The 27,491-nt window shown below is 36.1% G+C and overlaps 3 protein-coding genes and 1 pseudogene across 3 annotated transcripts; all 4 read right to left on the bottom strand.

Moving 5' to 3' along the window:
• Nucleotides 1-1,726: 1,726 nt before the first annotated feature.
• LOC105156876 (pectinesterase) lies at nt 1,727-3,904 on the bottom strand. The gene is made up of 3 exons (XM_011073125.3): nt 3,384-3,904; nt 2,810-3,265; nt 1,727-2,638 (listed from the first exon to the last, which is right to left on the bottom strand). The coding sequence occupies exons 1-3, from the start codon at nt 3,874-3,876 to the stop codon at nt 1,941-1,943; spliced, it is 1,647 nt and encodes a 548-aa protein (XP_011071427.2). The 5' UTR covers nt 3,877-3,904; the 3' UTR covers nt 1,727-1,940.
• A 2,706-nt stretch (nt 3,905-6,610) lies between these two features.
• On the bottom strand, nt 6,611-8,769 carry LOC105156874 (pectinesterase). The gene is made up of 3 exons (XM_011073123.3): nt 8,162-8,769; nt 7,620-8,066; nt 6,611-7,511 (listed from the first exon to the last, which is right to left on the bottom strand). Exons 1-3 carry the CDS (start codon nt 8,655-8,657, stop codon nt 6,814-6,816), a joined length of 1,641 nt encoding a protein of 546 aa, XP_011071425.2. The 5' UTR covers nt 8,658-8,769; the 3' UTR covers nt 6,611-6,813.
• A 6,328-nt stretch (nt 8,770-15,097) lies between these two features.
• On the bottom strand, nt 15,098-17,256 carry LOC105156875 (pectinesterase-like). The gene is made up of 3 exons (XM_011073124.3): nt 16,651-17,256; nt 16,109-16,555; nt 15,098-16,000 (listed from the first exon to the last, which is right to left on the bottom strand). Exons 1-3 carry the CDS (start codon nt 17,144-17,146, stop codon nt 15,303-15,305), a joined length of 1,641 nt encoding a protein of 546 aa, XP_011071426.1. The 5' UTR covers nt 17,147-17,256; the 3' UTR covers nt 15,098-15,302.
• A 6,262-nt stretch (nt 17,257-23,518) lies between these two features.
• Nucleotides 23,519-24,414, bottom strand: LOC105156872 (ESCRT-related protein CHMP1B pseudogene; annotated as a pseudogene).
• Nucleotides 24,415-27,491: the final 3,077 nt, after the last annotated feature.

Genomic DNA, 27,491 nt, shown 5'->3' with positions numbered 1-27,491 from the left:
GACATGGAGGATCCCATGGTCCAACTGGAGATGATGATGGTTGAGATGATGGCTATGAAGAGGTCCATATAAGCCACCTCCTCGACTAAGGAACCGTCACAACCGACCACTTCCACTAGGGCCCCAGCACAGTCTCCGACAGACCCCCTACTCCGAACAAGGACGATATAGACATCGTTGATAAGAGGGTTTAAATTTGATTTTATTTTTTAAAACTTTATAATGGATAATATTTTATATTAATATAATTTTATTCTAATTAATCATATTTCATAATGTTTATTACATTTTATTATTTAATATTTATTCAATTAATTAAACTCATATATATAAATAAATTTAATAATTAATTATAAAATTAAATTATTATTTAAAAATTTATAATTAAAAAAATAGAAACGATTTTAGTAATTGTTAATAAAATGTTACAAATTTAAAAAACAACAACGTTTCAAACACCATTGCTAAAACAATTTTGAATAAGTATTCCTATAAAGGATTGATTGTTCCTAAATGCATTCCAACTCAAACTAATGCATACAAGAGACCATTCCAAACAAATAATAAATCATGCCTAATACTATTCAAAAATTGAGCACTATACAATTCCAATGACCTTTCATAAATATATCACCATTATAAATAATTACAGTTCCAAAATTCAGCCAAGAGTATTAGAACAACCATTTCAAAATTATCCTGAATTAATTTACATGACTGTTCCAAAACATATCCAATGTGTTTCAATCAAACAAATCAAATTTTCATATTCAACTGTACTATTAAGACGGTCAAGGACAATGTGGTACAACAACTTTTTCACGTTGGGAACGGTCCTTCACCAATCGTTTCTAAATTTTAGGAATGCCATTTATAATGACGGAATGCAAACCGTTCCAAAGAACGGTTCAAATTAATTTCTTCAATTTTAAACCGTTCCAAAAGGCACAAAAATCATTCCAAAACCAGTAAATATTCTGTATTTTTTTGTAGTGATGTAACATGTTAATTTATATATTTTATTCTAATTTATAATATATTTTAAAGCGAAAATAATTATTTATTATAGTACGTAGGAACGGTGTGCCATAACGGTTAGTATACATACGTAGTAAGAGAAGTATCATGTAATGACACCAACCAACAATCTATCATCATGCAATCACCACAGAATCACAAAGTAGGCAATTCCTTACAAAAGTACTATTTATTCTCTAAGAGTCCTGCTTACTTAAGTTACGGTAAATCATTTAATGATCTTCATTGGCTATCATCATCTCAATTGTAATATCTCATCTCTCTCTCTTTTTTCTACCTTTTTTTGATATCACATATGATACCCTATCATCAGTCATACCATAAAGCACATAGCTCATATGATGTGCCACATCAATCACACCAAATAACACACAACTCGTATGGGAAAATTGTAATTTACATTCCATAACTTAGTGTATTTGTAATTTTGATCCCATTATTTTTCCTCATGTAGTTATATTTTTTTCCGAAAAATGGTCCCAAGCTGGAAAACAAATCAATTCTGTATCCAGCAAAAAACACTTAACAATCACATGCTAGGCCTAGGCGTGCTCGTCACATAGCTAAATTGTAAATAAAATAGTGGATGGGGACAAAAAATGCTAATTGCTAATTTTTGTAAGTTACGGGACTAAAACTATTGATCCCGTAGCGAATGGAACGATAAATGAAACAGATCTAATTTATGGGACAAAAATGTTACTTTCCCTTTTTTTTAATATTATAATTTGTACAAATGCTTTTCTTACAACTAAAATAGAGAGTCTGTTTTGTCAACTAATCTCCATCACAAGCATAAAATCATAAAACTTATTACTAGACAACATGAGCAAAATTAAGCTCCAGTTAACTACACCACCCATACCTGCAAAAATTGTTAGGAAATCAGTTGACTCAACTTATTAGACATTCATCATGGTAGGTACGTATGGAGTCCCAGAGATCCTGATCCATTCATCCCCTCCATAGATTCTCCCTCCCGTCCAGCTCTCAGCCATTTGTTGAGTGAAGTGTTGGATCCCCGGCCATTTGACTCGGTTCTTCATATCCGATCCGGGGCCGCGATTCTGGTACTCTGCGTAGTACAGTGTGTCTAGAGCAAAATTTCCCGACCATTCCGCCCACCCTTCTGGTGCAACGAACCCGCCGATGTTGGATTGCATGATAATGGTCCTTGAGAGCAACTTCCATGGGCGGCCAAGGTAAACCTTAACGGGTGGTGTAGCCTGGAGCAATGCTGGCTCAGCCACAATGTCGCCGTTCTGGATGACTGTGGCGCCCAGGCTGTGGGGCTCGACACGGCCTTGGGCGGTAACCATGCAGGCCTGGTTGGGCCCTGGCTTCCGGACGACGAATTTGCAGTTCTGGAAAAGGGCTAGGGCGTCGCCGAAGATGAAGTCGATGGTGCCGGAGATGGAGCAGTCGCGATAGTACTGGCGATAGGTGTGGGCGTAGAGAGTGTCCTGGTAACCATCGATGTGAACATTGAAAAAGACGGCACGGTCACCAGAGACGCGCAGGGCCACGGCTTGGTGCCCCTGAGGACCAGCTGTGTTCTCAAATCCGATGTCCTTTGCCATGAACTCATCAGCGCTTACAGCTACAAAAGACAGTTAACTTTCAATTTTATTTCTACATTTAGAACATCAACTAAATTTCTACTTACGTGATTGTATATAATTTTCAATTTTTAATATTATCATACTGATGTATATAAGAAAAGCTATACTGATTATGCATAAAGAGATGAAGGTTGAATTAAGAAACTCACCGACGGTGGCCGTGTGGAAGGTCTTAACACCTTCAGCGTAGTTCTTTCTGCCACTGATTCTTGTCTTCAAAGGACCATCTCCGATCAATACAATTTTGTTCATCTTCTTGGGAATTTGGACATACTCCTTGTACAGACCAGCCTTAACATAAATCACAAATGTTTGGTTATTCTTGGGAGGGACAGATGCAATGGCTGCGCTAATCGTGTTGAACTGCCCGCTTCCATCTAGGGCCACCACCGCATTCGGCTTCAATGATGATGCGGCAAGGAGACGCCTTTGATTGTTGGATAAGAATAGAGCGCCTTCTTCCTCCGAGAGAAGCTTTCGGCTGGAAAGCCCCCCAATCTGCAACGATGCAAGGATCGATGACATATTGGTCACCATGGCGAGGCCGTTGCTTGACATCTCCCTAGTAGTTTTCATCAAATGCTTCATCTTCTCCCCAGTATCGCCTGCATATTTAAAAAAAATATATCTTTATACACATAACACGTGTATATAAAAATCTTGAAACAGGACTAATCCAGCAGACAGATTGCTAAAGCTTTTATGATATATGTATGTACATACCTGTGGTGTTCTCAAAGGCATCAATGCAGGTTTCATGGTTCGTGATTACAGCACTAAGCCACGTTTTGAGGTCCTCGACGTACTCGTTGGCCTTGGTAGCGTCGAATTCCCCAAACGTGTCGAACGACCTCTTGAGATCATCGATGGCAGTGTCAAGCACTTCTTGGCAGATCTCCAACGCCTGCTTGGTGCCATTATCCTTGGCTGCTTCTTGGAACAAAGACGAGTTCTTGATGACTTCGCCTATATTTTTCTCTGTAAATTCAAATGCGGCCTTGACCAGCTCCTTGGGGTCGGTAGTGTTGGCATGGGAAAGGCTGCTTTCACAAGTTTCTTTATAGTCAGTAGGGGCGCAAATGGACTGCACGGCCTTGGTTGAGCCGGCACTGACGGAGCCTGATTCACTTCTCTTTGTAACACCAACTGCCACAGCAACAACCATCGCCACCACGAGGATGGCAGCTAGCCCGGCAACTGCTGCTTTGGCAGCCATTTCCTTTTTTTTTTTTTAATTCTCTACCCTGGAATTTATTCAAGGTTCCCAGAGTGGAGAGGAATTTCTGGATTTTAATTAAATAAAGCTCAGAACTCTGAGTGATGGAAGATGTGGGAGGAAGACAGGGCACTTATAGCTTGAGAAACAACGTTGGAGCCATGAAAGCAGGTTGAGAGGTTGTTATTTCTATTATAAAATTGGAGACTGTTCGACGTTTCCGGGGCTGGGAAGAAAGGTGGCCATGCATGCAAATCAGGGGTGCCTGTGATTAATATTAGAGGGCAAAATTGGCCATGCATGAAACTCGACTTTAATTGGTGGATTTAGGAATTTCATTTAGATATTAATTAAAATAATATATTAAATGTAAAATACAATATCTATAACTAAAAGGTAAGTATTAAATACTATTAAAAACGTAAGTACATACGTACTATTTAATTTTATAATGACACATCGCAAGAAATATTATATTTAATTATTATTAATTGTTATTGGTAATAATAAATAATCGTATCAAATAATTATTCACTATGGCCAAGTAATGTTTATTGGTCTTGGTTTTGTAAGGGTGACTAAAATATTTGTCATTGTTAAAAGTCATGACAAGTATTTTATCATAACTCTTAGCTGTTACACATAATTTTTCATGATGAAAAATTAATTTATTTTGAATCGATTTTATTTAATTATGATTAATAATAATTATTTACCATAATTTTCAACTATAGTGATTAATACTATAGTTAATAATAATTCTTTTTCTTGCAACACTACTAAATGTATCATATATTTAAATGTTAACTGCATTATTATGATTCTATAAAAGAGTTGAAATCGTAAAAAAATTAATAAAATATAGGGCCAAAATACTATTCTAAAAATTAAAAGATAAACAATTATAACAAAAAAAAACTCAATTTTCACATTTCGGGAGACGATGTTGGAGACGGAAGTTGTGGCAAAATCAGGGACGGGTTAGTGACGATACTTCCTATCACAAATTGAGATAAACTTTTGCAACAGTCTCTTGATTTTCAATGACAAGATTATTATGTATTTTTGGCTTTTTGACGGATTGGTCGTCACTAAGACCATGGCAATTATATATTAAATTTATTATTATTATTTTATTTAATTGTGTTTTTAAATTGAATTTAAAAGTAAAAATGGAATGCAATTAAATTAAACATAGAATTAATAAATAAAAAATATGTATTAATAAAAAACATAACAAAATTCAGCTTTTTTTTTTTAAAATTGAGGAATAAAAAAATAAAAGAATCTTATCCTAAAGTTGCCTCCTCCTCGCCAGCCGACCACTACAAAAAAATTATTTTATTTGAATGACTTTTTTATTAATATGTAATGATTTTTTAAGACTGACCTACCGCGGTTAAATGGAGCTTACAAACTATTTGTAACGGCTTAGCAGAAATTGTAAAGGTCTTTGTATCGGCCACTGTATGCCGTTACAAAACTAGTCATATTGAAACAAATAAATTTGAAACTGCTTTTGTAACAGCTTGATTGAATTTGATTTAGTTATTTTTGTACGGCCTTTATAACACGTTTAGGTATGATTATGCTCTATGTTTGGAACAAGTTTTATAATACTCTTTGTAATGGTTTTGAATTATATTGTAATTGTTTTTGCCACTGTATTTGTAATTCGCTGATGTTTTTACTGTTTTTTGAATGGCCACGTTCAAAATCGATAACTATTTTGGCACAGTCTTTGTAACGGCGTGACGATTTCATCTGTTCTTGGTGTATTACAAAAACCCGTTACAAATGCAGTTACAAAAATTATTTATTTATTTAATATATTTTAATATTTATTTTATTTAATATATTTTAATATTTATATAAAAAAAACACATAATGTAACATAAAAAAATCATAATTTAATTATAAAAATAAAAATATTAGTACAAAATTGTATTTTTATAAAAATACAAAAAATAAATCCTAATCTAAATTATTATCCCCAGCGTCCGTGTGCTCATCATCGTCTTCATCCCCGTCTAGAGGCTCGGATGCTAGACGATCGGGCCAATTGAGATAAATGCTTTTGATGTAGACGCTCGAGGGCCAACACCCTATCATCTAGGATATTCAAACAATATTTAAAACAACGGGTGGTAATATTGGAGCAAGGTAAGCATTACCTATAACAGTTTGGTTTGAATGTTTAGACATACTTGCAAATTTAGTTGTTTGATGATACTTTATACTTTGTTTGTATTGTTATAGATAGTAAGAAATGATTGGTTAATATTATAACAACTCAAATATTATTGATTCTAGTATGATGTGATTTCTATTGTTGGACATGCAGTTCAAATATTAATATTATTGGGTGGTATTTAGATATTAATTTGGATATAGAAATTTAAATTGAAAAACAAAAAAATTACTAGAGACAGAATTAACAAAATAGATTTGGCCATTACTGATGAAATACTTAGGGACGGAATTGCTATCAATAGTTAAGAAATAATATATTATAACCGACAGAATCCAGATGGAATATTTCCGTTCTTTGACTCTTATACGGAGATATTCCATCCTAAATATTTGGCTACAAAGTATGATAACGGATTTTTTTATGGCTATTAATTTATAATGGAAAGTTTGGCTGCAAAGACGTAAAAAATTATCATCTCTAATACCCTTTGTAGTGTTAAGAGTTAAACATTAACTTCTAATTTGCATGTCACACTTTGGATGATAAAGAAAAGTGTGGTAATATTGGAGCAAGGTATGCATCACCTATAATTTGTACAATTTTTCTTACAAAATAGAGAATCTATGCTGTGAACGAATCTCCAAGAAAGGTTTAAAAATCATACAAATTGTTACTAGAACATAAGGAAGAGCTCTAGTTGCTAGACGACGAAAACCTGCAAAAATTGTTAGGAAATCAACTTATTAGACTTTCATCATGGTAGGTACGTATGGAACCCCAGAGTTCCTGATCCACTCATCCCCTTGATACATTTTCGCTCCCGTCCAGCTCTCAGCCATTTGTGGACTGAAGTGTTGGATCCCCGGCCACTGCACCCGGTTCTTCGTATCCGACCCTGGCCCGCGGTTCTGGTACTCAGCATAGTACAGTGTGTTCAGAGCGAAATTTCCGTCCCATACCGACCAACCTTCAGGTAAAACGAACCCGCCAATGTTGGATTGCATGATAATGGTCCTTGAGAGCTGCTTCCATGGGCGGCCAAGGTAAACCTTAACGGGTGGTGCAGCCTGAAGCAATGCTGGCTCAGCCACGAAATCGCCATTCTGGATAACGGTGGCGCCCAGACTGTGGCGCTCGACGCGGCCTTGGGCGGTGACCATGCAGGCCTGGTTGGGCCCTGGCTTCCGGACCACGAATTTGCAGTTCTGGAAAAGGGCTTGGGCGTCGCCGAAGATGAAGTCGATGGTGCCCGAGATGGAGCAGGCGCGATAGTACTGGCGGTAGGTGTGAGCGTAGAGAGTGTCCTGATAGCCGTCAATGTGGACATTGTGGAAGATGGCACGATCGCCAGAGACGCGTAGGGCCACGGCTTGGTGTCCCTGGGGACCGGCTGTGTTTTCAAATCCGATGTCCTTTGCGAAGAATTCGTCAGCATTAACAGCTGCAAGCGAGAAGGAACTTTCAATTTTATCTCTACATTTAAAGGACTGTGATAATCATAGTGTCAGCAGAATACATTTAGAAAGAGATGAAGGTCAAAGAAACTCACAAACAGTGGCAGTGTGGAAGGTCTTAACACCTTCAGCATAGTTCTTTCTCCCACTAATTCTTGTCTTCAATGGACCATCTCCGATCAGTACAATTTTGTTCACCTTCTTGGGGATTTCGACATACTCCTTGTACACACCAGCCTTCACATGAATCACGAACGGTTGGTTATTCTTCTGAGGCACAGATGCAATGGCGGCGCTAATGGTCTTGAACTGCCCGCTTCCATCTTGGGCCACCACGGCATTGGGCTGCAACCCCATGAGACTCCTTTGTTTCATGGATATGAATAGGTCGGCTTCTTCCTCGGAGAGAAGCTTCCGGCTGGCAGAGCTCCCCACCTGTAACGACGTAAAGATTGATGACATATTGGATACCATGGCAAGGCCATTGCTCGACATCTGCCTGGCAGTTTGCAGCACGTTCTTCATCTTTTCCCCAGTGTCGCCTAAAATTCAACAAAATATGTATATATAAGAATTCTGAAACAGTGAGTGACCTGTTGATAGAGATTGCTGAATCTTTTTTGATATACATGCATACCTGTGGTGTTCTCAAAGGCATCAATGCAAGTTTCATGGTTCGTGATTACAGCACTAAGCCACGTCTTGAGGTCCTCAAGGTACTCATTGGCCTTCGAGGCGTCGAATTCACCAACCTTGTCGAATGACCTCTTGAGATCATCAATGGCTGTGTCAAGCACTTCTTGGCAGATAGCCAATGCTTGTTTGGTGCCATCATCATTTGCTGCTTCTTTGAACAGAGGCGAGTTCTTGATCACGTCGCCTATATTTTTCTCGGTAAATTCAAATGCGGCCTTGATCAGCTCCTTCGGGTCTGTGGTGTTGGCATGGGAGAGGCTCTGTTCACAAGTGTCTTTGTAGTCAGTAGGGGCGCAAACGGACTGCACGGCCTTGGTAGAGCCGGCACTGACGGATTCACCTTCGTTGTGTTTCTTTGTAATACCAACTGCCACAGCGACAACCATAGCCACCACGAGGATGGCAGCGAGCCCGGCAACCGCTGCTTTTGCAGCCATTTTTATTGAACGTCTCTACCCTGGAATTTATTTGAGGTTTCCAGAGTGGAGACAAATCTCTAGATTGTTATTAAGTAAAGCTTAGAACTCTGGGTGATGGAAGATGTGGGGGTAAGACAGGGTATTTATAGCTAGAGAAACAACGTTGGAAGCCATCAAAGCAGCTGGAGGTTGTTAATTCTACTACGAATTAGGGACTGTTAGAGGCTTTCGGGGCTGAGAAGAAAGGTGGCCATGCATACAAATTAGGAGCGCCCCTGAATGGAGGGTAAATTGTTTGAAGTCTTGTTTGATCATTTCAGCGTGGATTGAATGGATTAATATTAAAGGCAAAATTCTGTATTTAATTGGATATCAATTGTTATGAAAATTATAATATTCTCAATACTTAGTATTGACTTTGCTAATGTTGAATTTTTATTATGGAATTTTGGGATTTTAGAGAAATATTGGATTAAGATTTCTTTATGATCACCTTTTTCTGAAAAAATGGATTTTTAGATTACACTTTTTGAAAATAATTGGGGATCTAATACATGTTTTGAGAATATTTGGCCAAATTAAAACACTACGAAAAAATTATTTTATTAGGATGAATTTTTTGGACAGCCAAAAATAGTCAGAAAATTCATTGCATTTAAAAGGCAGAGGAATTTATGACACCGTTGGGAAAAAGAAATTTTATTAGAAGAAAATATGATATTAGTGGTAAAATATCAAATGATAATTTTAAAAATTTCACTAAAAATATATAAAGAGTGACAAATTCTTTATCTTGTTACTGTATGTATAATTATTGGAGATATCAATTGTATGTAAAAGTCGTCATTAAATAAAATTAGTGACACATCTATAGTGAAAACTTAGTGACAACTATTATTTGTTGTCGCTAGGTCGTCACTATACATGTGTCACTGATTGTATTTAGTGATAACTTTGTGATGGGTGTCGAGACATAAAAGATAATTTCTACAAACACTTTGTAAAAGTGGGAGTAGGGTCGATTCCACAGGGACTGATGTTAAGTTGTTTTAATAAAAGAGAAAATAGTTGGGGGGTTTTGATTGTAGAGAAGATGCAAATATAACACTTGTTCTAATTAACAGACTACCCTGAGAATGTTCACAAGATTTAATCCATTAAAAGCATTAAGAATTAGAAAAGCCTGATTCTAATTAACAAATTCCTACGAGGATAATTTTTTTAAATTAGATCATGCATTCCCCATAATATAACTAACTACTTTTAACATAATTAATTATGCTACGTTGCTACAAAGTATTGAACTAAACAAAGAATTACACGAATTTGTAGATTCAATTAGCTAAGCAAACCTTCTTGATAATGAACAAATTGACCATATTATTCATAAATCAGATGTTTGTAATAAGGGCATAGAGAATAATATGAATACTTATTTAACAAGTGTAAAAAGTGCAGATTAGATCTCATAACAATTTACGAATCAAGCAATCATCACAACGTTAACCAGAAAATAATGAATTTAGCCTGACATGTTAATGGAAGAATACACTAAAAAGTAGAATTCCATTAACCCCAGCAACAAATTAAAACTAAAAGAGAGAGTATGAAAGTGATGTAATCTATTGAATTCAAAGTATTCTATTCAATTTCAAGTATGTTTGACAAATGGGGAGACCTCCTCTATTTATAATAAAAATCTCCTACGATCTAGACATGGGGGGGGGGGGTTAACTACATGATTGGTTCAAAAGATGTCAACAAATCATCAATCACGTATTTAAAGGAGTCATTTTTCAAAACTCAGCAAATCATTCCCTTTTTTCTCTTGCGGAAATTGCATCTTTCCTTTCTTCACCCTTGTTGACTATATCACTAAGCGTGGGCACGTTTAGTGAATCCGCAAAACTGTCTTGAAATCCTCTCTTACCTTTTTGGTGTCCTCGATATCCGTTTTTGGCTCGATATTTTCATCTTTATCCCATATCATCCCTTTTAGCTGAATATGCAATAAATTGACAAGATTAGGAATATTTTTGGCTCAAAAGCAAGATTAAATCACTATAAAATCATGACAGTTTGTGTAGTTATCAAATACCCCCACACTTAGCTTTTTGCTTGTCCTCAAGCAAGATCAAAATCAATTATGCATTCAAAATCCCTCCAAACTTGAACATACTCAAGGCAAATTGTAATTATGTACAAAGTAAATGACCTATTTCATAAAAAAAAAAAATAAATTTCAACATGTATCCAAACAAGTTTTCACATAATGACTATTATCAAAACCAATCATATATAAAACTAGTGGACAATTTTTTTTTTGCGCTTTCCATTCTCTCAAGTGTATATATGGCTCAAGTGTTTCCTTCGACACTTACTACGAAAATGCTCCGCCATAGGCTTGCTTATACACCACATCTCTGCCATTTTGAAATATGCACATACATGGATCAAAAGGTCTTTGATTTTGATTTTAATGGGGCTTTGGTTTGGGGGTAAGATATTAAGGGTAACGAGGTTAAATTCCAAAAAACCAATTAGAACACCAAAAAATTGAGTGAACAATAAATCGAAGCTCTCAAAATTTACTCATTTACCCATTTCTCCCCTCAAAATTTTTGACAATTCCTTGAACTATGCCTTTCTATTTCTTTTGAAGAGTTGATACATTTTTGTTCTTTTTCTTTTTCTTTTTCTTTCATTTTTTTGGTGGCAAGAAAATTATTTTCTTTTTTGTTCTTTTTGCCACTTGGGTTTTTTTTCTTCTTTTCTTTTTCTCCTCTTTTTCTTTTGTGATAGGCATAAAATAAGGAAACAATGTTAGCTCCCACATAGTGTAAAAGCACAATTTTGGAACCCCCACACTTATTTCGAGATATTACAAAAATCACAATAGTCATTCCTCCATTTTGAAAACTTATTCTTTTGAATATAAACCCATTTTCCTTGATGCTCTAATAATCCTTGGAAGGGTCAAAATCAAGGGGTTTCATCATTAAGCCAAGAATAGTCCAAAATTGAAAGGGTTTCATCATGCCAAGATTTTGCACAAAAACTTGTAAAAAAGCTCCTCATTTCAAGTCAACTTGAAAAAGAAAAGGAAGATTTTTCACTAAGTTCGTCCCTCAAAATTTTCATCAAGCATATCAAAATTTTTCATTAAGCACAAAAATCCTTCCAAGCACATTCAACAAGTATATTCAACGAGCACAACAACAACTAACAAAACCAACAACAACTAACTAAACCCCCACACTTAAAATCCACATTGCCCTAATATGGACATTGACATGCAACTCAAAAATATATAAAATAAAAATTAAGAAGGTTAAGAAAACGTCCCTGAGTGCATGCTATCAAGTGGTCAAGGCATTGGTGGATTGTCTTTGCGTCACGCCGGCGGTGGAATGGTGGAAGCTTTGGAGAGGTTTCTTGGTGGCGGGGGAGAGCAACTGTGAGAGAGAAGGAATTTCGGTCAAAGCAATTGAAAAAGATGAAGACTTGATCAAGGGTTTTGACCCACTTTCTCCTTTTTATCTTGATTTTTTTTTATTTTTCAATTTTATTTTTTGATTAATTAAAATAAATAAATAAAAGTAGGTGTGTGGAAGTGTTTTTGACAGCCCACTTCGTCTCACTAAGCGTGGGCATGTTTAAAGAAAACAACAAATGTGTTCTTGCAGGGTGAGCCTGACAGATTAGGATGATCCTTTAGACGTGGGCACGCGTAATAAAATCAATAAATCTCCTCAAGTTGGGATTCCAGACAGATTTTAATGCTTCATTAAACGTCGGCACGCTTCACAAAACTCAATAAAAACACTAACACTAAAATGAAATGAAATGAAAAAGAGGAGAAGGGATAGAAATTCATGGGTTGCCTCCCATGTAGCGCCTTTCTTTAATGTCTTTGGCTAGACATTATTGTGCCTCAACTTGAATAAGTTAGGCACTTTAAATCCACTTCCTCTTCTTCGTAATGCACCCAGAGATGGTGTGGACCAAGGTAAACTTTGAGGCTCATGAGAGAATTCTTCCTCGAACTTATTTTGTCATGAAATACCTTGTTCTTATAAGTTCTTAGACCAGAGCTGAAGTTTTTGTAACCATCGAACTTAACTTTTTCTGCACCAATGGATCAATAAAATCTTTCAATTTGCATTTGCTGGTGCACAATCCCTTGAGGAACTTTGCCTAGTGAGGTATTCTTTTGATTGCATCGATCAATGGAATGTTTACCCTCACTTTGCTAACAGTTTCAAGTGTTCTCTTCTTCTCTCCTTCCTCCTTTTCGGCAAATCCTTTTGGTAATGGAGGTTTGGCCATCAACATCTTGTGATGTTCACTGTTGGTTGTTTTGGGCTTGTTGGTCTGCTTTTGAGAAATCTCCATCTTTTGGTCTGGTTCACCGTGCTGGACATTTCATGCTTAGTGTCATTTTCATCCATGTTTGGTTGCAACTCCTTTTCACTGCGAAGGACAAAACACTAGTATTTTGTTTGGGGTCAACAATAGATTGGGGAGGTAATTTACCTTGGGATTCCAATTTACTAACAAATGACGCTAGTTGACTAATTTAAAACTCTAGATTCCGAATGCTCATATGAGTTTGCTGTTGGAATTGCTAAGTATTCTGTTGAAATTATTGATTATTAGCGACAAGTGCTTTCATCATATCTCCGAGAGACGTACCTGGCTTGGAGACGGATCGAGGTGGTGGCCAGTTTTGAAATTGTGAAATGTAGCTAAAACTGGGGTAATCTGTCCTTCCTAGATTGTACATGTTGAAATGGGGATCATATTCTCTTTGTGGTGGTCCAAAAAGTCCTCCTACATCATTGGCATGCTCGACGGTTTCTTCTTGAAGCATAGGGCATAAATCGATGGGATGTGGCATAGAATTACATATTCGACAAGCCTTCACTCGTTGGAATTCTTCTTCGGCAACTCTTTCAACGAGGGATAAAAGTTTATCTAAACGATCATAAATGGAAGATTCGTTTACGTCATTAACTGGCGGATTATCGTATCTAATCCCAAACTGTTGAGCGTTGGACCACATGATTGTAATTACGTTGTGTGCTATGGTTCACTCCAAGTTCCAATACCTCTTGTGCTACTCTAGCTGGGAAGAAGTGGGTATCCTTTCAACTTGTTATTTGGTTTCCTATTGAAATCTCCGTCTAGCCTTCTCAAACTCGAATCAGATTCAAGTTCACCTATATGAGAAGACTGTAGTATTAAACCAAGTAACAAGAAAAGAAATCTTCTTAAAAACGCCAATTCTCGGCAACGGCGCCAAAATTTGATGGATGCCGAAACCACAAAAAATAATTCCGACAACACTTGCAAAAGTAGGAGTAGGGTCGATTCCATAGGGACTGGTTTATGTCGATTTCTTTAAAAGAAAAAGAAAATGGCTGGGGGGATGTTTGATGGTAGAGAAAAATAATAAAAAAAATAAAATGAACTAGAGAGCAATTAAAATTACGAGGTGAAGCTATGAGAGTGTACTTTTCCGGTTAAGGTTAGATTCATACTTGATTCTGTGAGTTGATAATTGATGCAAATATAACACTTATATAAACAAATAAATCAGTTATGTTAATTGGTATGACCTAACGAACTCACCTTTTCTTATCTTTTCGTCAGCCAAGATACGATCGTTGGCTAGATCGCTAATTAACAGACAATCCTAGAAACATCCACAAGATTTTAATCTATTAACAACATTAAGAATTAGAAAGACCTGATTCTAGTTAACAAATTTCTACGAGGATAATTCATTTAAATTAGATCATGCATTCCCCATAACACAACTAACTCCTTTGACATAATTAATTATGTTATGTTGCTACAAAGTATTGAACTAAACAAATAATTACACGGATTTGTAGAGTTCAATTAGCTAAGCAAGCCTTCTTGATAATGAACAATTGGCCGCATTATCCATAAATCAGATGTTTGTAATAAGGGCATAGAGAATAACATGAATACTTATTTAACAAGTGTAAAAAGAGCAGATTAAATCTCACAACAATATACAAATCAAACAATCATCATAACCTTAACCAGAAAATAATGAATTTAGCCAGACAAGTTAATGAAAGAACACAGTAAGAAGTGGAATTTCATTAACCACAGCAATGAATTAAAACTAAAAGAGAGAGTACGAAAGTGATGTAATCTATTGAATTCAAAGTATTATATTCAATTCCAAGTGTGTTTGGGACTCCCCTTTTTTATGATAAAAGTTTCCTACGAATCTAGACATCAGGGGGGAGGGGGGTTAAGTATGACAACGGATTTTTTTATCGCTATTAATTTATAATGGAAAGTTTGGCTGCAAAGACGTAAAAATTATCATCTCGAATACCCTTTGTAGTGTTAAGAGTTAAAACATTAACTTCTAATTTGCATGTCACACTTTGGATAATTTTAGGATACTCAAACAGTAGATAAAAGAAAAGTGTGGTAATATTGGAGCAAGGTAAGCATCACCTATAATTTGTACAATTTTTCTTACAAAATAGAGAATCTATGCTGTCAACGAATCTCCAAGAAAGGTTTAAAAATCATACAAATTGTTACTAGAACATAAGGAAGAGCTCTAGTTGCTAGACGACGAAAACCTGCAAAAATTGTTAGGAAATCAACTTATTAGACTTTCATCATGGTAGGTACGTATGGAACCCCAGAGTTCCTAATCCACTCATCCCCTTGATACATTTTCGCTCCCGTCCAGCTCTCAGCCATTTGTGGACTGAAGTGTTGGATCCCCGGCCACTGCACCCGGTTCTTCGTATCCGACCCTGGCCCGCGGTTCTGGTACTCTGCATAGTACAGTGTGTTCAGAGCGAAATTTCCGTCCCATACCGACCAACCTTCAGGTAAAACGAACCCGCCAATGTTGGATTGCATGATAATGGTCCTTGAGAGCTGCTTCCATGGGCGGCCAAGGTAAACCTTAACGGGTGGTGCAGCCTGAAGCAATGCTGGCTCAGCCACGAAATCGCCATTCTGGATAACCGTGGCGCCCAGACTGTGGCGCTCGACGCGGCCTTGGGCGGTGACCATGCAGGCCTGGTTGGGCCCTGGCTTCCGCACCACGAATTTGCAGTTCTGGAAAAGGGCTTGGGCGTCGCCGAAGATGAAGTCGATGGTGCCCGAGATGGAGCAGTCGCGATAGTACTGGCGGTAGGTGTGAGCGTAGAGAGTGTCCTGATAGCCGTCAATGTGGACATTGTGGAAGATGGCACGATCGCCAGAGACGCGTAGGGCCACGGCTTGGTGTCCCTGGGGACCGGCTGTGTTTTCAAATCCGATGTCCTTTGCGAAGAATTCGTCAGCATTAACAGCTGCAAGTGACAAGGAACTTTCAATTTTATCTCTACATTTAAAGGACTGTGATAATCATAGTGTCAGCAGAATACATATAGAAAGAGATGAAGGTCAAAGAAACTCACAAACAGTGGCAGTGTGGTAGGTCTTAACACCTTCAGCATAGTTCTTTCTCCCACTAATTCTTGTCTTCAATGGACCATCTCCGATTAATACAATTTTGTTCACCTTCTTGGGGATTTCGACATACTCCTTGTACACACCAGCCTTCACATGAATCACGAACGGTTGGTTATTCTTCTGAGGCACAGATGCAATGGCGGCGCTAATGGTCTTGAACTGCCCGCTTCCATCTTGGGCCACCACGGCATTGGGCTGCAACCCCATGAGACTCCTTTGTTTCATGGATATGAATAGGTCGGCTTCTTCCTCGGAGAGAAGCTTCCGGCTGGCAGAGCTCCCCACCTGTAACGACGTAAAGATTGATGACATATTGGATACCATGGCAAGGCCATTGCTCGACATCTGCCTGGCAGTTTGCAGCACGTTCTTCATCTTTTCCCCAGTGTCGCCTAAAATTCAACAAAATATGTATATATAAGAATTCTGAAACAGTGAGTGACCTGTTGATAGAGATTGCTGAATCTTTTTTGATATACATGCATACCTGTGGTGTTCTCAAAGGCATCAATGCAAGTTTCATGGTTCGTGATTACAGCACTAAGCCACGTCTTGAGGTCCTCAAGGTACTCATTGGCCTTCAAGGCGTCGAATTCACCAACCTTGTCGAATGACCTCTTGAGATCATCAATGGCTGTGTCAAGCACTTCTTGGCAGATCGCCAATGCTTGTTTGGTGCCATCATCATTTGCTGCTTCTTTGAACAGAGGCGAGTTCTTGATCACGTCGCCTATATTTTTCTCGGTAAATTCAAATGCGGCCTTAATCAGCTCCTTCGGGTCTGTGGTGTTAGCATTCGAAAGGCTCTGTTCACAAGTGTCTTGGTAGTCAGTGGGGGCGCAAATGTTCTGCACGGCCTTGGTAGAGCCGGCACTGATGGAGCCTGATTCACTTTCTCTCTTTGTAACACCAACTGCCACAGCGACAACCATAGCCACCACGAGGATGGCAGCGAGCCCGGCAACCGCTGCTTTTGCAGCCATTTTTATTGAACGTCTCTACCCTGGAATTTATTTGAGGTTTCCAGAGTGGAGACAAGTCTCTAGATTGTTATTAAGTAAAGCTTAGAACTCTGGGTGATGGAAGATGTGGGGGTAAGACAGGGTATTTATAGCTAGAGAAACAACGTTGGAAGCCATCAAAGCAGCTGGAGGTTGTTAATTCTACTACGAATTAGGGACTGTTAGAGGCTTTCGGGGCTGAGAAGAAAGGTGGCCATGCATACAAATTAGGAGCGCCCCTGAATGGAGGGTAAATTGTTTGAAGTCTTGTTTGATCATTTCAGCGTGGATTGAATGGATTAATATTAAAGGCAAAATTCTGTATTTAATTGGATATCAATTGTTATGAAAATTATAATATTCTCAATACTTAGTATTGACTTTGCTAATGTTGAATTTTTATTATGGAATTTTGGGATTTTAGAGAAATATTGGATTAAGATTTCTTTATGATCACCTTTTTCTGAAAAAATGGATTTTTAGATTACACTTTATGAAAATAATTGGGGATTTAATACATGTTTTGAGAATATTTGGCCAAATTAAAACACTACGAAAAAATTATTTTATTAGGATGAATTTTTTGGACAGCCAAAAATAGTCAGAAAATTCATTGCATTTGAAAGGCAGAGGAATTTATGATACTGTCGGGAAAAAGAAATTTATTAGAAGAAAATATGATATTAGTGGTAAAATATCAAATGATAATTTTAAAAATTTCACTAAAAATATATAAAGAGTGACAAATTCTTTATCTTGTTACTGTATATATAATTATTAGTGACATCAATCGTATGTAAAAGTTGTCGTTAAATAAAATTAGTGACACATCTATAGTGAAAACTTAGTGACAACACAATATAGTGAGAGGTGCCGGAACTCTCTTCCGAGAGCTAATGGGCTCAAGGAGCTAAACGGTTTAAATACTCCCCTCTCTAACGAGCCAGCAAGAAAATAAGCCAGTAAGCCCATCTGCAAAATCTTCTCCTCCACTATCCTATTGAGTTTAGCTTTAGCCGAATCCGTCTCACAAAACGACTGTTGGCACCAGTCCTACATTTTTTCTCTGTGGGCCGAGGAGAAAAGGGGCTCGGCGTGTACATGAGAGAAGCAAGGAGGTCAACCTCTTTCTCCTACTACTAAAAGATAGATTGTTGAAGCCTTAAGCTCAGCTACGCCACCGCACCCGTACCCTAAAATTAATATTTTTTTATTTTTGGACGATTAGATAACTATTATTTGTCGTTGCTAGGTCGTCACTATACATGTGTCACTGATTGTATTTAGTGATAAATTTGTGATGGGTGTCGATACCATAAAAAATAATGTCTACAAACACTTTGTAAAAGTGGGAGTATGGTCGATTCCATAGGGACTGCTGTTAAGTTGATTTTAATAAAAGAGAAAATAGTTGGGGGGTTTTGATTGTAGAGAAGAATAATAAAGAAAAAACTAAATTAAATTTTTATGAGGATAATTCGTTTAAATTAGATCATGCATTCCCCATAACATAACTAACTACTTTGACATAATTAATTATGCTACGTTGCTACTGAGTGTTGAACTAAACAAACAATTATACGGATTTCTAAAGTTTAATTAGCTAAGCAAACCTTTTTGATAATGAACAATTAACCACATTATTCCTAAATCAGATGTTTCTAATAAAGGCATAGAGAACAACATGAATACTTATTTAACAAGCGTAAAAAGCGCAGATTATGTAGCACCCTCTAACGCTACTAGGCTATATCTTCTCTAAACGTTATACTTAAACTAATTCCTGTGTTTATGTATATATTGAGATATATATATATATATATATAGTATATATATAATTTTTTATTATTTTATTTATTTAATTAGACTTTTTTAAAATACCCATCACGTCCCTCCTAAATTTTCTTAATTAATATAAGTTGCCCCCAAATATTATATCGTACTCCAATTTAATTTGTTCAAATTTTATTATATTCCAATTAGGATCTATAACTTATTTACTAATCACTAGGTATCATAAGGATTTACCAATTAATCCTACAATTATGTATTATAATTTTTGGGACGTCACAGATTAGATCTCACAAAAATTTACGAATCAAACAATCACCTTGACCTTAACCAGAAAATGATGAAATTAGTCGGACATATTAATGGAAGAACACACTAGAAAGTGGAATTCCATTAACTCTAGGCAATGAGTTAAAATTAAAGAGGGAATATAAAAATAAAATTGTCTATTTAATTCAAAGTGTGTCCACAAATGGAGAGACCCCCTTATTTATAATAAAAGCCTCCTACGAATCTATACATAGGGTGGGGGTTAAGTACATAATTGGTTCCTAAAATGTCAACAAATCAATCCATTATATCAATCACATATTTAAAGGGATCCTTTCCAAGATTCAGCAAATCATTCCTTTTTCTCTTGTAAAAATCGCATATGTCCTTTCTTTATCAGTGTTGACTGAAGCACTGAGCGTAGGCACGTTCAGTCTGTTCTGCGAAACTGTCTTGAAATCTTTTCTTCCTTTTTGGTGCCTTCAATTTCTATTTTTAGCTTGATTTTGCCATATTTATTCCATATCAAACTTTTTTAGCTAAAAATGCAATAAATCCACATGATTAAGAATATTTTACTCCAAAAAGGAGGGTGAAATCACCATAAAATCATGACAATTTGTGTAGTTATCACTTTGTGCACATTCTTGTCACTAATTTTTGGTAATAACATTTTTTATAAAATAATAATAATTATAAAAATCATGAAATTCATTATTGTGACAAGGTAAACATTCTTGTCACTAAATATATATAAGAAAATTGGAGAATTAGTCCTGTAACTAAGGACAGTGACGTTTTTGGTCTAGTAACTTTAAGTCTTGTAAATTTCATAAAAGCTGCAATTTTAGTCCTCCAAGCAAAGGTTGAACTTTGAATGATTTTACCCTTTTATAGCTTTAAAATGAGCATTTTAGTTCATCTTCACTTTTTTTTGCATTTTAATGCACATGCTTGAACATGCTCTCTTATAATGTTATCATAGTTTAGATTTATTAAAAAAATATTTATATTACTTTAGATATTTTAACCACTAAAGGAGTTTTCAAAGTATAAACCAAATGAAAGTTCGAGTTACAATGAAAAAATAAATATTTTAGCCCCTAGAAATACAAAAAATAAATTTTCTTATACAAATTGTTAAAAAAAAAAGGGCAAAATTCTATATTTCATTGGATATTAGTTATTATAGAAATTATAATATTGTGCATAGTTATTGACTTTGCTAATGGTGTCTTTTTTTTTATGGAATTATGGGATTTTAGAAACATTGGGTTGATAGGTATGGATTTTTGGGATTGACTTGTCAATTGAAAAATGATCCAAATACATACGGAGAAGCGATGTTAAACATTGATTCGGATAAGTAGCTTGAGGCCATGAGATCCGAAATGGACTCGATGGGTTCAAATCAAATTTGGACCCTCATAGACCCACCTAAAGGTGTTAAACCTATTGGATGCAAATAAGTCCACAAACGTAAGCTTGGAGCTGACCGGGAGGTTACAGCCTTCAAAGCTAGGCTCGTAGCAAAAGATACACTCACCGACCAGGGGTTGATTTTGAGGAAACCTATTCGCCCGTAACCATGGCCAAGTCCATTCGTAATCTGCTTGCCATAACAGCATGGTATGACTATGAGATATGCCATATGGACGTGAAAACGACCTTTCTTAATGGTTTCATTGAGGAAGAGATTTACATGGATCAGCTGGAGGGCTTCACTTTCATGGGAGAAGAACAGAAGGTTTGTTGTCTTCAAAGGTCTATGTATGGCCTTAAACAAGCTTCCCGAAGCTGGAACATGTATTTTGATGAAGTTATATGGGGTTATGATTTCATAAAAAATGAATTCGAGCCTTGTGTATACAAGAAGATCGGTGGGAGCACGGTTTTGTACCTTGTGCTTTATGTAGACGACATCTTGCTCATTGAATGATGTCAAGATATTGGATGGCATTAAACATGGTTGTCCACATAATTTTTCATGAAGGGTATGGGTGAGGCCTCTTACATCCTTGGCATCAAGATCTATAGGGATAGATCTAGAAGGATATTAGAAGTAACCCAATCCTCGTATATTGGGAAAACTTGAAGAGATTCAAGATGGAGAACTCCAAACGAGGATTCCTTCCAATGAGACATGGGATTAAGATGTCCAAGAAACAATCTTCCAAGACTAATGAGGAGCTTAAAAGGATGTGGTACCTAGCATAGCTGAGCCCGTAGTTATCTTCTGCAATAACAACAGGGCAATAACACAAGCAAAGGAACCGAGATCTCATCACCGTTCCAAACACATTCTTAGACGCTACCATCTGCTTAAAGAGATGGTGAGTAGAGGTGATGTCAGGATGGACCGAGTCACTTCAGCAAAAAACACAACGGATCCACTTACCAAGTCGATGTCGCAAATTACCCATACTTAGCATCTGGATAAGTTAGATTAATTTATATTAGGCTTGCCCTTATTTTCTAATAAGTTGGACTTATTAATTAATAAAAATTTATTGGGCTCATGTATTTAATTGGATTAAATATAGATGGGCTTAATTAGGTGGGTTTTTAATTAATTTAGATTTAATTAAAATTAGTTAGGCCTTGTATTTTATTTCAATAAAATGTCAAGCACCCCCTAATTAAACACATTGGATAATTCTAGGGAAGAAAATAATTGACTAGTAATTTTCACTTTTGGAAAGTGCTTGTAGGTCATTCTTTATTTGGAATAAAGAATATATTGCCTTATGGATAATGGAATGAACCTAAACACATTCTAGTACATTCATACAAGGTACATATATATATATTCGAATTGGTTATTTGAAATAACTAATTATTACACAATACAAATAAAATAACCCTCCTATCCTAGAACTCCAATTCGGTCGTCCCCCTCTCTAAACACATTTGGTGTGTTTTCTCCCTTATTCTCTTCTAGTAAAGGGAATTAAAGGATCCCTATTTTCGATGTGGTGTGGACATGTCTTACGTTGGAATCTCATGTGAACAAATCAACAAAAGAAGGTTCGAAAAAAATCAAATAAGAGGTAAGCGTCCATTTACCTTTCTTGCAGTCCTCGATTTTAATTTCACCATTATATATCTATTATCCATATAAAATTATTTCTATGATGTAAATTTTAATTATAAGAATAATTTAGTCATTGCAGAAAATATTAAAAATTAAAAATATCTCAAATTAGTAATACATAGTAGATGTATATACTCTAAATAATTTATCTGAATATCTGTTAGAATTCCGCCACCATTTAACTTTATAGGGCAAAATATTTTTTTTAAGTCTCATAAAATAACTATGGCAGGTATCGCTTTTAGTCTCATAAAATTCATAATTATATATTTTAGTCTCAAAAAGTTACGCGCGTTGTGCTTTTGGATTAAAAAGGCATTGTAATTTTAAAACTAAAAAGACCCAAAATCACATATTTTGGAACTAAAATAATGTAATTTTGAGTTTTATGGGACTAAAACCGTCACCTATCATATAGTTGTGATATTAAAAAAAATTCTACCCTTATTTTATTGGATTAAAAGAGCATTTTGCCCCAAGTTCGTATGTGTTTAACACCTCATAAAATGCTGATTAAACTACTTATTAGTACCAAAAAAAATCAATAATTTATATTCTATGAGAGTACTAGCTATAACAAACAATTAAACATTTCAAACTATTCACAATTTTATAATACACATGTATATTACTCCACAATGATGCAAACTGTTCCATGACAATTTCCCCAGAATATTCTCAAAATAGCAACATTAGCTACAAATCTTGATAATTGGCTAACGAAAGTGGAGTTTATAACTCTGGTAATAAAAGACAAAATACCACTATAAAAAAAAGTCCTAACAGAAAAGCATTGTGGTCGAAATATTTGTAATGATTTTTCAACAGTTGGATAATTATCATTAAACTTTTGTCTCTAGGATGAAAAACTAATGCTTGATTTGGGATAAAAATAATGACTTCTCAACGAATCTTGGGCATAAAAATTTATATAATGTAATCGAAAAATCAGCCAAAAATTTTGAGTGTTGGAATATATTTGAGATAGAATTTATGATGGAATTCATCACAATTGACATCCAAAAATATTCTGTGTAATTTTCTATGGATGACGCCCCATATTTGTCCCAAAGTAGTATGAGACGTAATGTTATTAGGGTGGCATTTCCGACAGTTGTCCCAAAATCTGTGTCAAAATCTATTCTAAATATTTATTGTGTATTAACAAAAAAAAATAATTTTGTTTTTTTAATATTTTATCAAAAATAAAATTTTGGAGATAATAATTTGTGCGATAAAATTATAAGTAAAAAAAAGTAAATGATGTACGTTTTTCCAGCGCAAATCTATACTCTATAGAAAAATGTGAATATCTCTGATGTGTTTGTTCCCATGGTGCGTGGAAAAGCATTCATATCGACCTTCTCACTGTTCTTCACGGACACTGCATGAGCCGCGGGCTGGGGCAGAGCCACAGACACCTCCAGGCCGTAATCGTCAGCCACCTGCTGCATAAGGCTGTTGACCTCGCATTCAGGAGTGGAGAGAGAAGTGCTTCCAGCCATAGACCTCTCCGTAAACTCGGCCTGAACTTCCATGTTGACGAACTGCCTCACAAACTGGTCCATCGTCTCCGAAATCTTCTGCAAGTTCCCAGTGTCGACCGACGATTCGAGCGATTTGACGATGCTCCCCATTGACTTGCTGATCGCGGTCAGCTTCGCCTGCGTGTCGAGACGCGCTACCACAGCGTCGAGCCGCGACGCGAGGCGGAGATAGTTCATCTGCTCGTTGCGCTTGCGTATGGAGTTCTCAGCGTGGATCCGCGCTCCGTCCATGTTACCTTTCTCGATCGCTTTCTTCACCTTCAACTTCTCCGCCTTCTCCTCCTTCTCGCACTTGCGAGCCTGACGCTGCAGGATCTTCGAGGTTAATTTCAGATCCATGATCTGCTGCATCAGCTTCTCGGTGATTCCCATGGAAAATCTAGAGAGAGAATTCGAATTCTAGGGTTTGAATTCTTCTCCTTGCGTAACTAATCTTATTAATAATAAATCAAAATTAGTTATAAACGAATAAGAATTCTATCAGAAGAAGACTATTTAAGACTTCTAATACCACTAATCTACTTGTACAATGATAAATATATCCAACTAAAATAAATAAATGGGAAAAGTATTATTTTAGTCCGCTAAGTATCCTTAATTCAAATTTTAGTTCGATAACTATGTCCATTTTTGTTTAGGTCTAGTAACTTACGAAATTGCTTACTTTTAATCCTTTGGCAGATTTTACCCCAATTTTACCCCTATGAGTCCATATGGACTAAAACTGTCTTTGAAAGTTGCATAGAGGTAAAATTGTCCGAAAATCTACCAGACGACTAAAAGTAAGTAATTTCGTAAGTTACTGGACCTAAACAAAAATTAACATAGTTATTCGACTAAAATTAAAATTAGGCATACTTAGCGAACTAAAATAATACTTTTCCCGAAAAGCTTTTAGGCAATCTATCTTTCCTTTTGACTGGGAATAATGTGAAATGAAGGAAATTCGGAGCCTCTTCGTTGCATATTGAGGGATAAGATGAGAAGAGAACATTCATTCAGCAAGTTTGGAGGAAGGAGTTGAAGGACGTCGGTTACATCCATCAGTTTTTCTTCCCCTTCTCTTTAGTTTTATGTTTTGGAATTAATAGGATTTTTGGTTTTTGTATGAACATGTGTAATCCCATTTATGATTCAAGAAAAATGTCGAACCTAATTGTTATGGTTTGAGATGTTAACTTATCTGATTTTGTCAAGTACTTTCATCTTGGTTTATTGTTTATAATCTAATTATTATTATTGATAAATTCGACAATTTGACTCAATATTAATTATTGTACTATTATTCATAAATTGAGTAATCCGTAATTGTCATGAATAAGTGGTATGAGTAGCAAGCAAATTAATTTTACATTTTGTATGATTTATTTGTAGGGATAAGAAAACTAAGTTAGGTAATTGCAGCTATTTCAACTGTTTGATGTAAATTTAACTATTTTCACTTATGCAAGCTCCATTACTAAATTGATACTGAACGCTATCCTGTCCAATCTTTGAGATACTAGATTTTGATTTAGATGCTTGAATAAAATTAATTGCAGTAGAAAAATAAGATTTTATTATGACTATCCTAATAGAATTAAAGTTGAATGTTTGGTTGTGAAATGAATATTTTGTGATCAGATTGACATAAAAAATGAATGATACTCTCCCTTGGATTGAAATCCTTGTGCAGTGAGTTTAGCCTAGATTATTTCTCCTGTCTATTTAGTTTATATTTATTAGTAGTTAATTCTCAATTCAAATCTCCTTTTCTGATTACCACAACCAAACTAGGAAATGAAGTCATAATTTCTTAGGGATTCGACCTGATCTTCTACTGCTACAATTTTAAAATTAGTAATTAATTTTGACGATTTCAATAATCAATCAAAGTGGACGATCGAGCTAAACCTCATGCACAGATATACGAATAACTTAGAAATTTATAAATTTACAATATTACTGAAAACAATTAAAGTTGTAAAAGTTAAATTTTACTTACAAGCTTTCTTTTATGCATGCCACCCGAGGACCCATCGTGGTAGATGGTTCGTTGGCCTACTTTTTCTTGAACTCATTAGTGTCCCAGTATGCATTGGAGGGTAGCCCAAATATCTTCATAATTGTTATATTTTGTCACAAAAAATTATCAAGTGGTCATAACTTCCATTGAAAATTAGTCGGTCTGCTATTGCGCCTGTCGAATCTCCAGCAAAAATACTGTCTTTCCTATCTGGGCTATTATCTCATCTAATCTTCATATATCTCTCCAAGCTCAACTCCACAAGTTTTATGAAATTTTTCTTGTCGAGTTCTAAGGTAGTTGTTGTTATCCTGATGCCTGCAACCCATTCATCTATCAACTTCTCAGTATCTCAAAAATCGATAACATCCAGATTAGGTATAGTGCCATATGGATGCAAGGGCTGGAGTATGGTCCTCGCCCAAGGTTTATTTTCACGCACTTTTCTCAGATTTCTTTCTGGATTTTCTTTTAGCCTGATTCCCACGAACGTTGGAGTGACATTAGTGTGGAAATCCGTACTTTCTCATCGGATGATCCAGTAGAGGATCATAGAACCTGTGCATTCCAGCAGTAGTAGTGCTGGAGTGATTTCATTGGTTTGGATATTGACTAAATCCACAATCTCAAGTTGGGAAAAGGATTCTTCCAATTCTTATAAATCTGATAAATCTGCTCTCGTCACCTCCATTATTTTATAGATCTGATAGATGCGATGATCAGATCTTCTCTGGTCTTCGATTTTGGAATCTTCGTGGCCTTACCCTTCTGATGTAGAACATGTACTGTCCCAAGGACATCCCTATTGTCTGAATTTTGATGTCTCAGGACTCTCCCTTTGGCTTCTCTTCGGATCTGCAATTTCTGCCTTTAGATCTGTAAGGTCCTCGTGTAGATCGGGAAGGATCTTAAGGACCTCGTCCACCTTCTGGCTCAAAAATTCTATTTTTATAGGTATATGAATTAACCTATGTTCCTACTCTTGAATTGTCTTTTGTATTTCTCTCAAATCTTAGGAGATCTTCGATCTATTCGACTCGAGTTCTTTCCAATCAGTTCATTTGATCATAATTTTTAGAACTGCAATTATGCAGGAATTTACCCGTTCTGCTTCTCTTGGCTGAGATTCTACCATGGACTTCAGGGGAGTGTAAACGCCTCACCGCATTTCCTGATAGTACCTATTGAACATCAAAATAGTCTCATCTATTAGTGGATAAATAATATCTAAATATAATATAAACATATATTTTCTTAATAAACCTAGGCTCTGATACCATTTTCGTGGGCAAGGCATTAGCATCCAATTAGAGATGAAGCGGAAATAAACGTGCCAATTTCATAAAACCTATGGGACTAAAACTGTTGGCCCGAACAGTAAAGGACCAAAAGTGAGAACTACCGCAATCCTACGGGACCAATTCTATCATTTCCCCGTACTTTAAGATTTGACCTGATTCCACTATTATTACAATTGTTAGAATCAGTAATTAATTTTGATAATTTCAACAACCGGATATTATTTCATTCCACAAAGTTTTTGTACGTTCAATTATCAAACAGCCCGTTTTGGTAGAAATCACCTTAACAATACAAAATTTTCACTTAAGATTTAAAATC

The sequence above is a fragment of the Sesamum indicum genome, linkage group LG3, assembly GCF_026168435.1.
Source record: "Sesamum indicum cultivar Baizhima isolate 11 linkage group LG3, ASM2616843v1, whole genome shotgun sequence".
Classification (NCBI taxonomy): domain Eukaryota; kingdom Viridiplantae; phylum Streptophyta; class Magnoliopsida; order Lamiales; family Pedaliaceae; genus Sesamum; species Sesamum indicum.
This window is presented reverse-complemented; position numbering and strand designations above follow the sequence as displayed.

What these genes read in the sequence shown, in the direction of transcription:
- LOC105156876 (XM_011073125.3), bottom strand. Translation starts at nt 3,876, where the DNA reads ATGGCTGCCAAAGCAGCAGTTGCCGGGCTAGCTGCCATCCTCGTGGTG. An exon ending in TGCCTTTGAGAACACCACAG is followed by an intron (nt 3,266 to 3,383) that starts GTATGTACATAC and finishes TTAAATATGCAG; the next exon opens with GCGATACTGGGGAGAAGATG. An exon ending in CTTCCACACGGCCACCGTCG is followed by an intron (nt 2,639 to 2,809) that starts GTGAGTTTCTTA and finishes TGTCTTTTGTAG; the next exon opens with CTGTAAGCGCTGATGAGTTC.
- LOC105156874 (XM_011073123.3), bottom strand. Translation starts at nt 8,657, where the DNA reads ATGGCTGCAAAAGCAGCGGTTGCCGGGCTCGCTGCCATCCTCGTGGTG. An exon ending in TGCCTTTGAGAACACCACAG is followed by an intron (nt 8,067 to 8,161) that starts GTATGCATGTAT and finishes GTTGAATTTTAG; the next exon opens with GCGACACTGGGGAAAAGATG. An exon ending in CTTCCACACTGCCACTGTTT is followed by an intron (nt 7,512 to 7,619) that starts GTGAGTTTCTTT and finishes TCTCGCTTGCAG; the next exon opens with CTGTTAATGCTGACGAATTC.
- LOC105156875 (XM_011073124.3), bottom strand. Translation starts at nt 17,146, where the DNA reads ATGGCTGCAAAAGCAGCGGTTGCCGGGCTCGCTGCCATCCTCGTGGTG. An exon ending in TGCCTTTGAGAACACCACAG is followed by an intron (nt 16,556 to 16,650) that starts GTATGCATGTAT and finishes GTTGAATTTTAG; the next exon opens with GCGACACTGGGGAAAAGATG. An exon ending in CTACCACACTGCCACTGTTT is followed by an intron (nt 16,001 to 16,108) that starts GTGAGTTTCTTT and finishes TGTCACTTGCAG; the next exon opens with CTGTTAATGCTGACGAATTC.